We start from the raw sequence: 15,840 nt of genomic DNA, 5'->3' as shown, positions 1-15,840 counted from the left end.
TGCATTTAAAAACATGTATTTGAGATATTTTTCTTTTTTTTTTTCTTTTTTGAGACAGAATCTTGCTCTGTCATCCAGGCTGGAGTGCAGTGGCATGATCTCGGCTCACTGCAACCTCCACCTCCTGGGTTCAAGTAATTCTCCTGCCTCAGCCTCCCGAGTAACTGGGACTACAGGTGCACGTTGCCATGCCTGGCTAATTTTTTTGTACTTTTTAGTAGTGATGGGGTTTCACTGTGTTGCTTAGGCTGGTTTTGAACACCTGAGCTCAGGTAATCCACCCGCCTCGGCTTCCCAAAGTGCTAGGATTACAGGCGTGAGCCACCGTGCCTGGCTGATCTTTTTCATTATACATTCAGTTCCTTTACATGAGATAATTCTTATGGGGCTCTTAACTATGTAAGTCTTTTCTACATTCTTCACAGAGTGCTGAGTCTATACTCAATGATTTTGACCACAGTGTTTATATAACTCTGTAATACCATTTTTTAAATTAGTTTTTACATCTCCCATAATGTCTGCCAAATAGTAGGTGCTCATTAAATGAGTATGGAATGCATGATTGGATTGAAGTAATAAAGATCCCAAGTGTCTTTAAAAGCTAATTTTAGATAATAATTGGGATCTCTTTCTAACTTTCCATTCTGTCTCGTTTCAGTTCCTTCACCTTCCCCTCTTTCTTTCTCCCCCATCTCTTAATAGGTTAACTCCCATACCCCTTTAAGCTTGGTTCCTATATTGCCTTCTCTAGAAGACATTCCTTGAGACATCCATAGCAATCAGGACTCTCTCTTTTGTATTCTAAAAAGCCTGGGTATATCTCTATTTCCCTTAGCACCTTGGCAGATGATGAGTTTCTTCAGGGCAACAAGTTTGTTATTCATTTTTGTGTCCTTGTAGAAAGCCATACAGATATTAGTTCCCATAGGCTTACTAAGGACCAGGTTCTTGCTCTTAATCCTTGCAACAGCCTTTAGAAGTGGAGATTCCATTTTACAAATGAGGAAACCGAGGCTTGGAGAGTTTAAGTGACTTGCTCCAGTCCTCTAGCTAATAAGAGCTGGGGCAGAGTCAGGACTTTGACCTCAAAGTCTGAGTTCTCTAGCACTCTGTTTTCTGACACTAGTTTGGTTCTCAAGAAATGTTTGTGGAGTAGATGAACATTTCCCAAAGCCACTAAATTAAACAGCCATCAATGCCTTCTCTTTTTTCTCTTATACTTATATGTGTGTGTTTGTGTATAATTGTGTAAGTGGAGGGGGAGAGTTGAAGGGTGACTAAGAGATGAAATAGAGGAAATAGAAGGGATAAAAAGAACTGGATCACTAGCTCATGAATGGAACGCTAGATAGATTCAATAGTATAGACATATTAAACACTAGATGCACAAACTTCAAAACACGCACAGAATAAAAGCATGGCTGCTCAACATGACCATCACACCTGGACACTGGCAGTACCCAAGTGGTCATTTGTTACCCAGGTGGCCAACAATCGCAACTACCTGCATACCACTTCAATCGGCTCGCCTCCCAGCACTCTTTTCCCTATTCCATATCACTCTACTCAGCTGCTTCACCTCACCCCGCTGCTTCACCTCACCCCGCTGCTTCACCTCACCCCGCTGCTTCACCTCACCCCGCTGCTTCACCTCACCCCGCTGCTTCACCTCACCCTGCTGCACTCTGCTGCACTCCACTTCTTTTCTCTTCGTGCCATTCCATTCCAGTCACCTTCCCTCACCTCATTTTGTACTATTCCACGCCACACTATGTCTAAGTCCTTGATATTCAAAGCTGAATAAATACAGTCTCTACCCTCCAAAAACTCATATTCAGATTTTTCTTATCATCAATCATTAACAGGCCACCCCAACCTACAGTCCAATTAGACTAAGTCAATCCAAAATCATCACAAACCAGATGCTGTCTGATAAAGAAAACAATGGATACATAGAGTTTTTTTTTTACACGATTCCAAGCAATTAAGTCAAATGATTTTACTCCTTTCTTATACTTTTCTAGGCATCCTCTATCAAGATAGAGTACCTTTTGAAATTACTTTTGAAGGACAGGCAATTTATATCCCAAGTGACTCATTTTTACTTTCAAGGTATCTAACCACAGCTGTTTATAATGGACTGTTATAAAGTTAAAGCTCTTGCTAAATCAAATAACAATCTAGCAGGGATGCCCAGACTAAGGCTTTAGAGTCATGAGAGATGGAATTGTTGAAACTGTCTTTTGAAAGAGCATAGCTTTTACACACTAACTTTCCAGGACATAGTTAAAACTTTGCTTAAGCTTCAAGAAAAAAACTGGAACATGATGTAGTCGGATGCATAGTCATTCTGATGTCCTACCTGGGAGCTCATATACACACCTGCAGTGAATCTCACTTTAGAAACAGGCTGCAAACGCAGGTCTGGGGCTGGGTCATGTGAGCTCTGTAACACAGTGCTGGGTTGGCCCAGTTGTGTCTGCAGAGCTCCGGAACTGGCTGTCTCAGTCTTGACTGCAGCAGAGCCTGGCTACCCTTGGACTTCTCTTTCTGTTTCACAACGATTCAAGCTAGGCAAAAATGGGAGAATGTTCTTTCGCTAAAAGACAACCCTTTAGTGTTCAGGCAGATAAATGTTTATAATAGTTTTTATTCAATATGGTTCTTATTTGACACACTTAATTTTTTTCTGTGCTGTTATATATATTTAATGAAATTTCTTATAAACTGATGTTAGAACAGAAGTTTTGGCTAGGCACATTCAGCTACAATGAGGAAGTGCTCCCCCAAGAAACATTCATTTTCAAAAGTAAGTGGTGATACTATTTGGCCATGAAAAAGAAGGAAATCAAGTCTTTTGTATCAACATGGATAGAACTGGAGGCCGTTATCTTAAGTGAACTAAGTCAGACATGAAAACGTAAACACTGAATGTTCTTACTTGTAAATGAGAGCTACATAACGTGTACACATGGACATAGAATGTGAATTGGTAGACAATGAAAACTCAGTTTGGGGGTTGGAAGAGTGTGGATGATGAGACATTACTTAGTGGGCACAATGTATGGTATTTGGGTGATGGATACCCCCAAACCCTGACTTCACCACTGTGCAATCTATGCATGTAAGAAAATTACAATTGTAATTGTAATTTTAACTAAATTTAAACAAATTAAAAAAAGTTTAGTTAAAAAAATAAGTGGTGAATCTCTCACTCATGTGAGTGGTCGAAAGGGTTTGAGAGTTGGAGATTTAGGGTGAGCACAGTGCCAGCTGGTGATGGTAACCTTAAGTCATAGCTCTTTTGCTTCCATTTCCTGTCTTCCTTTCCCAATTTCCAAGCCCAGACAGATCTGAAACCATAATTATCAGGCTAGGAGAGGTGGGTGAAAAGTTTGGTGGAGAGTGAGAGAATTTGGACATGTTTCCTTCCCCTACTCTAAGCCCAAACTGGGTGGGGTGATGGGAGAGGAGAAGCTAACATTTAAGTCAAATTTAGAGTTCACATTATTTCCTGTAGTTGGTATTTTTGTTAGGAAACTGAGAGTAACTATTGAATTTTAAAGTGATATCAAGTGTCCAGAAAAGTAATGGGTCTTTTCTAACTTCTATTCAGAAGCAAAGAAAGAACTAGGTCACAGGAAAGATTTATAGTAAAGGAAAAGTGGAGATAAAAATAAAGTCCCTTGAGTTATTCAATGTACTGGCTATATTTGTTTTGTGATCAATAATGAAACATGTGCTCACCAGCCGGGAACCATATGCAATGTTAAATTCTGCACAATGCAAAAGATACCAGAATGCTAAACGGATGTGAAGTCATATGACTTCTATAAATGATTTGGGTTGTTCATTAGGAAAAAGCTGGAGACTGCCAGTGGAACCTTAGCTTTTCTGATGTGCTATAATTACACGTATTGACAAAATGGTGGCCTAGAACTCTGCAAGAAAGTAAAACCAAAGAGATGAACACCTGAAACAGAATCACTATTTGAACAGACTCCTATGATGATGCCATCCTGCATCTCAGTCGTTTGACTAATGTCACCTTGTGGAGGTGGTTCGAGGATGTTGATGGGGAAGTGACATGTGACTTCTGTTCATCTTTTACTGTGCTCCTGAATCAATTATAGTGATTCTTGAATCTGCTATTGCTTTGGACCCTTTCCCTTCCTTTAAAGCATAAATAATTATGACATATATGCAGGATTGCCTGCCAGGCACTGATTTCAGTTTCTATTTTCTGGTTTCAGGACATATGTAAGACCATGAACCCTGACTTCGGTTCAGAAAACATGGCCAGCCCACAGTTATGCCATGGCAGCCTAATTATCTGCATCTCATAAAGATGTAGAAATCTTGAGTGACTTTCAAAGATTTTCATTATGCAAGATGCTTTCCTGTACAATTAGCAGCTAGGACACAGAGTGAGAGTGCCTAATCCCCTACTGCGGCAGCGGCATTTTCAGCAAAGCAAGTCTTTTCAAGCAATGGGCTTCCTGAGACATGCAGAGACCACACTCCACACCCCCTTTCCTTTTACCTCTTCAGTGGTGCTAAAGAAGGGCTGAGTAGTCGACAAAACCCATGATGTGTCTGTAATTCCAGTCGTGTGCAGACTGGGATGCTGCCTCTCGCTGCTGTTTTGGCTGTAGCTTTCTGCAGTACTTCTGATGAAGGCCTCTGTGGTGTTCCTAATAAGGTGTTCCAGGCTATCTGCAACTGCAGTAAAGGTAGTAGGAATCTGGGGAGGAGCTGTGTTTCTAGTGCTCCTCACTGAAACTTCTGTTCCCAGGCCAGCTGAGGTAAAGAAAAGACAGTTGCGAAGATTATTCTCATGTTTTTTGAATTCTTGACATAAAAGCAATTTTACTTAGCAAAAGAAAGCCTTTTCAATAATGGGCATGTGGATAAGCTTCAGTTATATGAAAAAGCAAAGGTACTTTGAATGTGTGACAATGCACATTTGTCCTGTCCAATTCACTCATCCTTTATCCAGTTATCAATTTTATACCCTGGAGGGAAAGCTGTAGAAACTGTGCTATCAGAGGAAAACCCAGCTCTGTGTAGAAGACAAGATTAAACTTAATCTATGAGAATTTAGGAGGGTCACTGAATTGGCTTCAGGGGAATCCATGAGTCTCTCAAAACTGCAAAATTCTATGTACGTGTGCATGTATAATTTTCTGTGGGGTAGTGCCATAGCTTTTATCAGCTTCTCAAAGCAGGTGTTAAATAAAATACCAGGTTAGGCAATTTAATGACTTGCTTAACTTCACCACAAAGATTGACAGTCCTTGGAAAGTAATGACACTGTTAGCCACAGTGCAAACTGTTTCTAATCCTAACTGTGTGAGTTACAAATGATGAGACTGTTGTATTTTCTAAGCTATCTACCTTCTGGAAGAACAGAGAACTGATTTACAATTTATGAGCTGGTGGGATTAATTTACAGCTTTGTTTTGCAAGGCTGAATTGCCCATATTTAAAAAGGATATTAGTTCATGAGTTAGGTTCACTTAGCCATAATTTCAAAACGTACTCTCCATCTCTTGGGGATCTTGCTAATGTGTAAATTCGGATTCACTAGAGATGGTTGGATCCAGCATTTTAAATAAGTTCTTAGGTGATGCTGATGTTGCTGATTTTGGGGCTGCACTTTGTAGCAAGACCCTAGAGCACACTTGAAGCACTGAGTAGTTCTGTAAATTATGATCTGAGGTGGTATGTTTAGATGTTTCTATCAACTTCATAGTGCACTAGAGTTCTATGGGATAGAAAAAGCCACAAAACCTTATATAATCAGATAACCATAACTTTGAAGAGTTTCTGGCTAAAAGACTGGGAGAATGAAGATTTTATTTTTCAATGCTCATTTACTGGTTATTTATTCAAACAACTGTTTATTAAACAACTACTATGTGCCAGGTGAGGTCTCCTAAAGAAGCTATTTATCATGCTATTTTCCCTGTTCTGGTCTGCCTTACTTAGCCCTCTTTTGAGTCTCATTCCTTTCCATTCCAATTTCAACTGATTAGTGCATTTCACATAATAATATATGTACAGAAGAGGGAGATGAGGGCACAAAAAGAGGATTAAGATGGAAAACGTATTTTTATAATTTATCAAGATATAAATATCAGCAGTTCTTCTAAAAGTTAATATAATGATCTTGGCTATAAAGCATCCTTTCCTTGAGATGTAGAGGTTTGTGCAAAGTACCTTGCACATAAAGTTGATGAATTTACAAATAAAAATACATTATGTTCAGTTAAATTACAATTTTAGATAAATAGCCAACCAATTTTTAGTATAATTTAGTATATTTAGTGTATCCCAAATGCACAATTATATAAAGATTATAATATACTGTATATTGGTAATATACTGAAGATTATTTGTTATTTATCTGATATTCAAATGTAACCAAGTGCTGTGTATATTATCTGGCAATCCGACTTGTACATCTACCAGATCTCAGCTTTGATTGATTTTTGGATATTCCCCTTATTTTCTGTTTGTTTTCACCTTTTCAAATCTTGTGTCACTGTTACTGCCTCTGTGCCCAGATTAGCCACTATGGACAAAGATCAGGAGATTTATTCATCCTTGGGGTGTTTTCTACATGACAAACTCAATTATACTATTGGTGAGATTCCTTTATAACAGACTCCCAAGAAACAGTCTTAATTCTGTAGCCTTACTTGAGTTAGGTGCTTGAATGTTCCCTTAGGTAGACATTTGTCTATTGTAGGGATATAAAAATTTCTATACTTGGAGATTAGCATTTTGGTTGATTTGAGCTTTGGTTGATGCTGATCCTCTGAGTTGACTGCTATGTATGACAATTTTAGCTCTTAGACCCTCAAAAAGAATTTAACCATGGGGTTAGGACAAAAACAAGCTTCTAAATACCTAGCATGTAATTACATGTCTTAGTATGTCAACCTATGCTTACTCTTCTTCACTAAGGAGCTGTTGGTAAGTTTTTAATTGTAAGACATTTTTATGTTTTGAATTTTTTATGTTACAAACTTTTCTCATGTTTTACGAATTCTTCACATAAAAGCAATTTACTTAGCAAAAGAGGGCCTTTTTAAAAAAAATTAGCTTATATAATTCAATAGATGAAACTGGACTTTCCCAAAATTAGATAAATTTTCAAAACGCTCTTGAAATTTCTTTCAAGAAATAACATAGATTATTACAAATAACATAGATTATTACCACTGCATGTAGCTTTGGACTATCTTATGGAAAAAATTTCAGTCTTCTGTAATTATCTTTGATTAACCTTCTAAATATATTTTTAAAACATCCCATACCAAACAAGTTCATTTTCCATTTTAGACTGCCACCTTTTTTCCAAAGAAAGAAACTACAGAATATGCAGGTCCAGTACCCTTTCATTTTGTGTCTGTGTTTTTAACTTGTGCTATTTAAAAAGCAAGAAAGAAGATTTAGTGTTAACGTTCAACTTCCAAGTTTTGTCAAATTTAAAGCAGTGGTTTGCAAACTCTGGTAGGCATCAGAATCACCTTTGGAGCTTGTTAGAATATTGAAGCCCTGGTCCTCCCCTAGAAACTGCAATTTAGCAGACTTGGTGTTGGACCTGAAACCTGCTTTTCTAACAAGTTTTTCAGGTGATTCCTAATATACATGTATGTATATGGTTTTAGTCATATACATAATATGAACCAAAAAGAAATTAGAATCATCTCTTATGTGGGTACTGAAGGATTATAAAACAGATGGAAAGAAAGAAAATCCATTACAGAAATATATAAGATGATCAAATTAAGTTTATTTTTCTATCTCCTGAACTCTTGAAATAGGTGTTATGAAATTTTATTTAAAAATAGTAGATCTTTGGATATTTTGGTATCCATGAATTCTTTGGATGTTCTTAAAAAATGTATATACATTTCACAGTTCATGAGTTAGCAAGATGTTTTGACAAATGCAAGGAAAACTTCTCATACAATGGAACAATATGTGAAAGCTATTTTTGAAAGCTTTATTGTACCATTGTTACTACATTGTTTCCATAAAACAATTTTTCCCAGAACACAATTCAAGGTAAGGTAGACCATTCTTGGTTAATCTAAAAAGTTCTAGCATTCAAGTTGCATAAAGCTCTTTTTACAGGGTACTATCACCTTATAAAGTGTTCTGTAATGACTACATAATACCAAGACCACCTTTCAAATTCATTTTTACAAGAGCAATGTGTATTTTATCTTATAAATTAATCTACGATTGGCTCAGAAATAATAAATTTTTTATAATGATTATGAAGAGATATATATAATATATATAATCTTTATATATATAACATGTACAGACATAAAGATTAGATATACATTATATATCTAATATTTATATTAGAAAGTAAAATTAATAAATGGAAATTGATACCAAGACATAAGCATAGCACAGGAAAAAAATTACATGAAAAAAATAATTGAAAGGCTAACTAAATCAAAGAAATGTGTTTCAATAACCAAATATTACTCAATAATTCCAAAGGCATCAAGAGACAACAGATGCTGGAGAGGATGTGGAGAAATAGGAATGCCTTTATATAATCTTTACATTTATTAAATATTATGTATAATATATAAAAGATTATATATAATATATAAAAAAGATTATATATAATATATAAAAGATTATATATATAATATAATATATAATAAAAGATTATATATATACTTTATATATATATAGTGTTAGTTTCCCTTCTTTAAATGATACAAATAACTTTTAAGTATGTTGAAAACAAAATAACTTGAATGAAATTCATTTTTGGAATAGAAGATTTTAACTATACTGGTACTTTCTATTCTGTAGGAAGATGCCAAATATAATGTGCCTTTTTAAAAATGAATAAATCATCTGGAAAAGAGATAACAAATGATACAGGAGATACTTTAGAAAAGGATGCTATCTATCTACCTGTCTGTCTGTCTGTCTATCTATCTGGTTGGCTCTTTGTATCTGTAGTTTCCGTATTGGTGGATTCAACCAATTGCAGATCAAAAATTTTAGGAAAAAAATGGATGGTTCCATATGTATTGAACATGTACAGACATTTTTTCCTTGTCATTACTCGCTAAGCAATACAACAACTGTTTATATTTACATTGTGTTAGTGTTATTAGTAATCTAGAGATGATTTAAAGTATACAGTAGTATGTGTGTAGGTTATATGTAAACGCTACATCATTTTATATAAGGAACTTGAGCATTCTTGAATTTTGATGCCTGCAGGAGGTGCTGGATACCATCCCCCATGTTATTAAGGAATGACTGTACACACACACACACACACACACACTCACACACACACGTGCATTAATTAAAATTTGACTGGAATACATGGGAATAATGGACTAAATAATTATTGAAAATGGTTAAAAGACTCATTAACATTTCAGAAAATATAATTAGTGAAATAAAGAGTAGGCCTAAAGATTTAAACATAAGATCTAACACCATAAAAACCCTAGAAGAAAATGTAGGCAATACCATTCAGGACATAGGCATGGGCAAGGACTTCATGACTAAAACACAAAAAGAACTGGCAAAAAAAGCCAAAACTGACAAATGGGATCTAATTAAACTAAAGAGCTTCTGCACAGCAAAAGAAACTATCATTAGAGTGAACCGACAACCAACAAAATAGGAACAAATTTTCGCAATCTACCTATCTGACAAAGGGCTAATATCCAGAATCTACAAAGAACTAAAACAGATTTACAAGCAAAAAACAACCCCATCAAAAAGTGGGTGAAGGATATGAACAGACACTTCTCAAAAGAAGACATTTATGCAGCCAACAAACACGAAAAAAAGCTCATCATCACTGGACATCAGAGAAATGCAAATCAAAACCACATTGAGATACTACCTCACGCCAGTTAGAATGGTGATCATTAAAAAATCAGGAGACAACAGATGCTGGAGAATATGTGAAGAAATAGGAACGCTTTTACTCTGTTGGTGGGAGTGGAAATTAGTTCAACCATTGTGGAAGACAGTGTGGTGATTCCTCAAGAATCTAGAACCAGAAATACCATTTGACCCAGCAATCCCATTACTGGGTATATACTCAAAGGATTATAAATCATTCTATTATAAAGACACATGCACACGTTTATTTATTGCGGCACCTTTCACAAGAGCAAAGTCCTGGAACGAACCCAAATGCCCATCAGTGATAGACTGGATACAGAAAATGTAGCACATATATACCATGGAATACAATGCAGCCATAAAAAAGGATGAGTTCATGTCTTTTTCAGGGACATGGATAAAGCTGGAAACCATCATTCTCAGCAAGCTGACACAAGAACAGAAACTCACACCACATGTTCTCACTCATAAGTAGGTGTTGAACAATGAGAACACATGGACACAGGGAGAGAAACATCACACACCGGGGCCTGTTCAGGGGGTGAGGGCTAGGGGAGGGATAGCAGAGGGTTGGGGGATAGGAGAGGGTCAGCAGTAGGAAAAATACCTAACGTAGATGATGGAGTGATGGATGCAGCAAATCACCATGGCATGTTTATACCTATGTAACAAACCTGCACATTCTGCACATGTACCCCAGAACTTAAAGTTTATTAATAAAAGAAGATCCATGTTTAGAAAGTAAAATTAATAAATGGAAATTGATACTAAGACATAGCATAGAAAAACACTAAAGCATAGCACAGGAAAACAATTAGATGAAAAAATAATTGAAAGGCTAACTAGATCAAAGAAATATATTTCAATAACCAACTATTACTCAATAATTCTACTATGTGTTGCATTATGAAGATATGCCTGTTTTACCCAATACTCCATGTTTGCTTTAGGAGAAAAGGCTGAAATAGTAGGGTAGAAGGAAAGCATGCTGGGAGGAGGAAGAATGGCTCCTAAGTTCAGGGCTATCAGGCTGTAGGAGAGATGTGTTGAGCCAGAGGCTAAACAGAGTGAGGGAAAGGGGAGCTGAAAATGGGATGAACAACTTGACATGTTCAGGACTCACTTCTCCATTAGACACAAGGCACATTGATTAGGGCCCATGATATTTTTAGGGCAACACAATGATTTAATTTCTTTGAAAATAAAAAAGTAACTTTAGAGTCAAAGAAAATGTTTTAACTTTTTCACTTAGAAAAAAATGAGAATTTTAGGCTACATGAAAATCTATTATTTCACTTTTCTTTTTTTTTCAGCAGAGGAAGGGGACCACAGAGGCAAAGGAACCCAGAGCCCATGAAAGTCATAGAGCTCTGTGTGTGCCCTGATAAGTTCATTGATGTGTCACAGGCTGAATATGGCTGGGGAACTCTGGATGCTATACCTGCTATCTTCAATGATCATATAAATCATATATCAATTGTCATTGATAGCATTGTTTTCAGACATATTTTAAAGTGGTCCACTACAAGGCCCATGTTGTTATAATGATGCAAGAAGAAAAACCCTAAAATGACCGTGACAGCCAAATTAGTCAAAAGTAGGGTTTGTATACACAAAAGACACTTTCTGTTTTGTTTTTCCCCACAAGCTCTTTGCATTCACAAGTACTTCTGCCAGCCATTAAAGCAAACAACTTCTACCAAAACTTTTTTCCCAAGTGTATATGACTGCTTATCTTTTACAATGTTCATGCATTTTATTCCCTCTCCCAAATCACTACAATTCAACAATTACTTTAACCAGCAGTTATATCGAGCCTGCCAACAGTATGGTTTAGTTCATCAGCAAAATCTCTTTGAGGGATTTCACCAGCTCAGCCATATCATGGACACATGAAAATTGGCCTACAAAAATTTGCCTGCTTTCCAGTGCTGCTTTTGGAATTAAAAAAGACAATTCCTGCTCTCAGAGAAAGGTGAAATTTGAATGAATGAATCTGAGTAGAGTAGTGAATAAATGTTGATTGGTTGGCTGACATTCTATACTCAGTGTTATTTTCTTCACAATATAAAATGTCTGAGTGAAAATAACAATTTTAGACAATCAGCTAGCTTTTTATAAATGTAAGGGGACTTGACATTCCTTCAAAAAGTCATCCAAACCATGGATGGAGTTCTGCACCCTTAACCTGAAAGTCCTTGAACGACAGAGACACCGTCTATCTGCCAATGGATTTGCGTAAATGTTTTGAAACCATTTTCAAGTTTGAAATGTTTTAATTTTCCCCCGGCAAGGAATATTTGCTTAGATCTACTAGCAAACCAGTAATTTCCTTTGAGTAAATTTCCCTGTTTCCTATATAGATATGGAGGCCAAGGAATGAGAAATTTTCCCCATCTGATAGATTCATAAAACTTCAATAATTGGTCCACTGTAACCTTTGTTGTCTGCTTGGGGCCAGTACTATTTCTTGTTGGAACAGATGCAACTGTAATTTTTTTTTTCTTTTTGAGATAGGGTCTTACTGTGTTGCCCAGGCTGGTCTCGAACTCCTGGCATCAAGCAATCCTCCCACCTTTGCCTCCCAAAGTGCTGGGGTTATATAGGCATGAGCCACTGTGCCCAGTCAACTGTAACATTTGATTGCTTGGTGAGTTTAAAAATTATACTTGGATTGCATAGAAGACAAAAGCAACAATTTATGATGCCATACGCTAACTATTTATGGCATTCCTGAAAGTAGTCCTTAAAGATTTATGATTTCTTTTCCCTTTACTGTTCTGACATTAAACACTTTGCACAAAGTTGAAACATTTATTAATTTAATCAAGGAGAAGAGGTAGTAAGTAATAACGGTTACAGCTAAACTATTAATATGATAAACTTTTATGTGCCCCCAAAAGACTGTTTAAAAATATGCAACTTTAAAATTACCCTTGAAACATTTTTTAAAGAATGGGTGCTTTATGTGACATACTGGCAAGGACATATATTGGAAAGGAAAATACTTTCTTCTATCTACATTCTATTGTAATTATCTATTTATTTACGTATCTGATTTCCCCATTACTCTAAAGAATAAGTTGTATTTAATGATTTTCAAACTTGGCTGCACATCAGAATCACCTAGGAAGTACTTTAAAAAAACAAGGCCTGATTTAGTCAGCTGAGAGGAAAAAGCCCAGGTTTTGTCCTCTAGTATTAGTTAAAAGCTGCCATGTGAGTCTAATATGCAGCTTGGGTGAAAAATCACTGGTGTAGGGTACCTCAGCACTAGCACAAGCTCTGGCACATGGTAGGTGTTAGATAAATATTACCTGGAAACTTGAATCCAATTATTACATGTCTTTTATGAAACAAATATGAAACATGTGGTTTAGATTTTTGCCTTCATAGATATGCTTCCTTTTATTGAAGAACGTACAAAAAAATTCACATCTCATAGATGGACAACACAAGCATTTGTTCTGCTTTATAGTATTTAGTTATCAACTTAAAAATGGTTTGGAATCATTCATTGCAAACATGTGAATGCATACTCTAGCAACTCATGAGCTCTCATGATATAGGTCTATGAATAGCATTTTTAATCTTTTATTACGGCTGGGCATAGTGATTCATGCCTGTAATCCCAGTACTTTGGGAGGCCAAGGTGGGAGGATCGCTTGCCCAGGAGTTGGAGGCCACAGTGAGCTATGATCACACCATGGCTCTCCTGTCTGGGTGATAGAGCAAGACTTTGTTTCTAAAAACAAAAACAAAGTGACAAATTTAGGATGGAGCAGAAAAATGTGTCTGTTAGCTTGTAATTGTGTTAAAGCAAAAATATATATAATACTTGTGTGTACTCAAATATGAGTGTATTTTTACCACAGTTGTGCAAATTTTAACATCTGCTTTTTCTAGAAATCCATCTCTTCCCCCAACACATATTATCAGGCATGTTTTGAAGACAGCGTTGTTTAATGGTTAATTATAAATGGCTTATTCTAGGTACTTTATTTTTGAAGTACATTACTGGACATATTTGTATGAATGTCACAGGAGGTAGTTTTTCTATGAATTATCTATTATATTGAATAACTGCCCACTGAGTCCATATCTACTTTTTTTCCTTATAGACTTTTTTTTAAATTATACTTTAAGTTCTGGGGTCCATGTACAGAATGTACAGGTTTGCTACATAGGTATACACGTGCCATGGTAAGCATGGGCAAAGACTTCACAACTAAAACACCAACAGCAATGGCAACAAAAGCCAAAATAGACAAATAGGATCTAATTAAACTAAAGAGCTTCTGCACAGCAAGAGACTACCATTAGAGTGAACCGGCAACCAACAGAATGGGAAAAAATTTTTTCAATCTACCCACCTGACAAACGGCTAATATCCAGAATCTACAAAGGACTTTTTTTTTTTAAAGTTCCAACTAAATAATTTTATGTTAAATAAGGTTTGATTAGAGTTTGGGGATCAATCTCACTCCTTGTGTATAACAGTACAAATGTAATAGCTATAATGTTTCTATATTAGTTAGGATAGTCCTTGATGAACCATCGGAAAGGTACTGTACAAATTGGTGCTATATGCTGAATATTTTCTGATAAAGTTGAATTTTCTAATTGATTTTTTAATCTTATTTTCATAGGCAGAAAGGATATAAGAACAGAAACTATAACTCTCAACTTTTATTGTATCAAAGCATACTGCTTATTGTAGAAAGGCATAAAACATTCAACTGGCATCTAGTTAAATGCTTGTTTTAACTTATAGAATGAATGAGTGACAAAAAATTGTCCAAAGATTACTATGGTGGAAAGACTAATATAAGCCTCAAAAATCGACACCTAAGGAAAAGACTTTAGGATACAGTGGATGCTGATCTCGCTATAGGATTATGGATCAAAATTATCTGGTGATTAATAAATATCAAGTATTATGCACAAATCCACATTTCTTGAAACAGAATCTTGGAGGTGACTGTAGAGGAAAAAATGGTGGGAAAGAATCTTGGGAATGTACATGTATTTTTTAAATTTTTATTTTTAGTTCTGGGCTACATGTGCAGGGTGTGCAGGTTTGTTACATAAGAAAATGTGTGCCGGGTGCTCGGGTGCAGCTATCAACCCTCACCTAGGAATGAAGCCCAGCATGCATAAGCTGCAGGAATGTGTATCTTTAGTAAGCCCTCCCTTTTCTACCCCAGGCAATTCTTATGCAAGCCATGGGACAAATCTGTGGTCAAGCATTTGGGAACCTCTGGTATAGTGGCATATACACTAAACAAAGAGTTAAAAAACTTAGATTCTAATAACAGATCTGCTGTTAATTTATCTGGGACAATTTACTTAACCCCGACAAATTAGTGAGGTGCTTCATTTCTTGATAATTTTTCCCATGCTTTGTAAAGTCCATCGGTGCCTAATATATTGTGATTCATCAGTTTTATCTTTCATGACTTCCTAAAGCAAACTTCTAATAGAAGAGTAAATACACAATAACATGATTAACTTCAAGAGAAGATTAAACTGCCTATATAGTCCACAAGCAAAAATTCCCAGCTCAGTTCAGTTCAGGACTGAACTGTGTCCTGCACCAGGAGTTTGCGCATGTGTATAACAAGTTTTTACATGTGTCCATTATCTAGGTTATATCCATTAATGGTCAATAAATTAGAAAAATCCGTGGCTGCCCATTGAGTCTTAACATTTCAAAAGCATGTTACCTCCAAAAGATATCTACCCCTAAACATCAGTACAAAAGATTTGCAAAAACACTTCATCCCAGTCTTATCAAGCACCATTCTGATGTTCTAATAATTCCTTATAATTGGCAAATAGAAGTGCCTATGTTAACAAAATCTAATAATTTCCTGATTACTGACTTTAGTCATTGCATATATATTCTGATATGCCTAGATC

At 36.1% G+C, this 15,840-nt stretch overlaps 1 protein-coding gene across 3 annotated transcripts in view; it reads right to left on the bottom strand.

Annotated features, from left to right (window-relative positions):
- Positions 1–15,840, bottom strand: part of PTPRB (protein tyrosine phosphatase receptor type B) — a 120,179-nt gene that overhangs the window by 101,631 nt on the left and 2,708 nt on the right. For all 3 annotated transcript variants that reach the window (XR_001105522.3, XM_012441335.3, XM_012441336.3), the window contains exon 3: positions 4,544–4,800. Coding sequence is in view for 2 of the 3 variants with exons in the window: in XM_012441335.3 (XP_012296758.2) it covers positions 4,544–4,800 (257 nt within the window). In the remaining variant the exon portion in view is untranslated. The remainder of the gene's footprint in view (positions 1–4,543; positions 4,801–15,840) is intronic.

Source organism: Aotus nancymaae, unplaced genomic scaffold (assembly GCF_030222135.1).
Source record: "Aotus nancymaae isolate 86718 unplaced genomic scaffold, 86718_ANA_hifiasm-v0.15.2.pri h1tg000016l, whole genome shotgun sequence".
Taxonomy (NCBI): domain Eukaryota; kingdom Metazoa; phylum Chordata; class Mammalia; order Primates; family Aotidae; genus Aotus; species Aotus nancymaae.
This window is presented reverse-complemented; position numbering and strand designations above follow the sequence as displayed.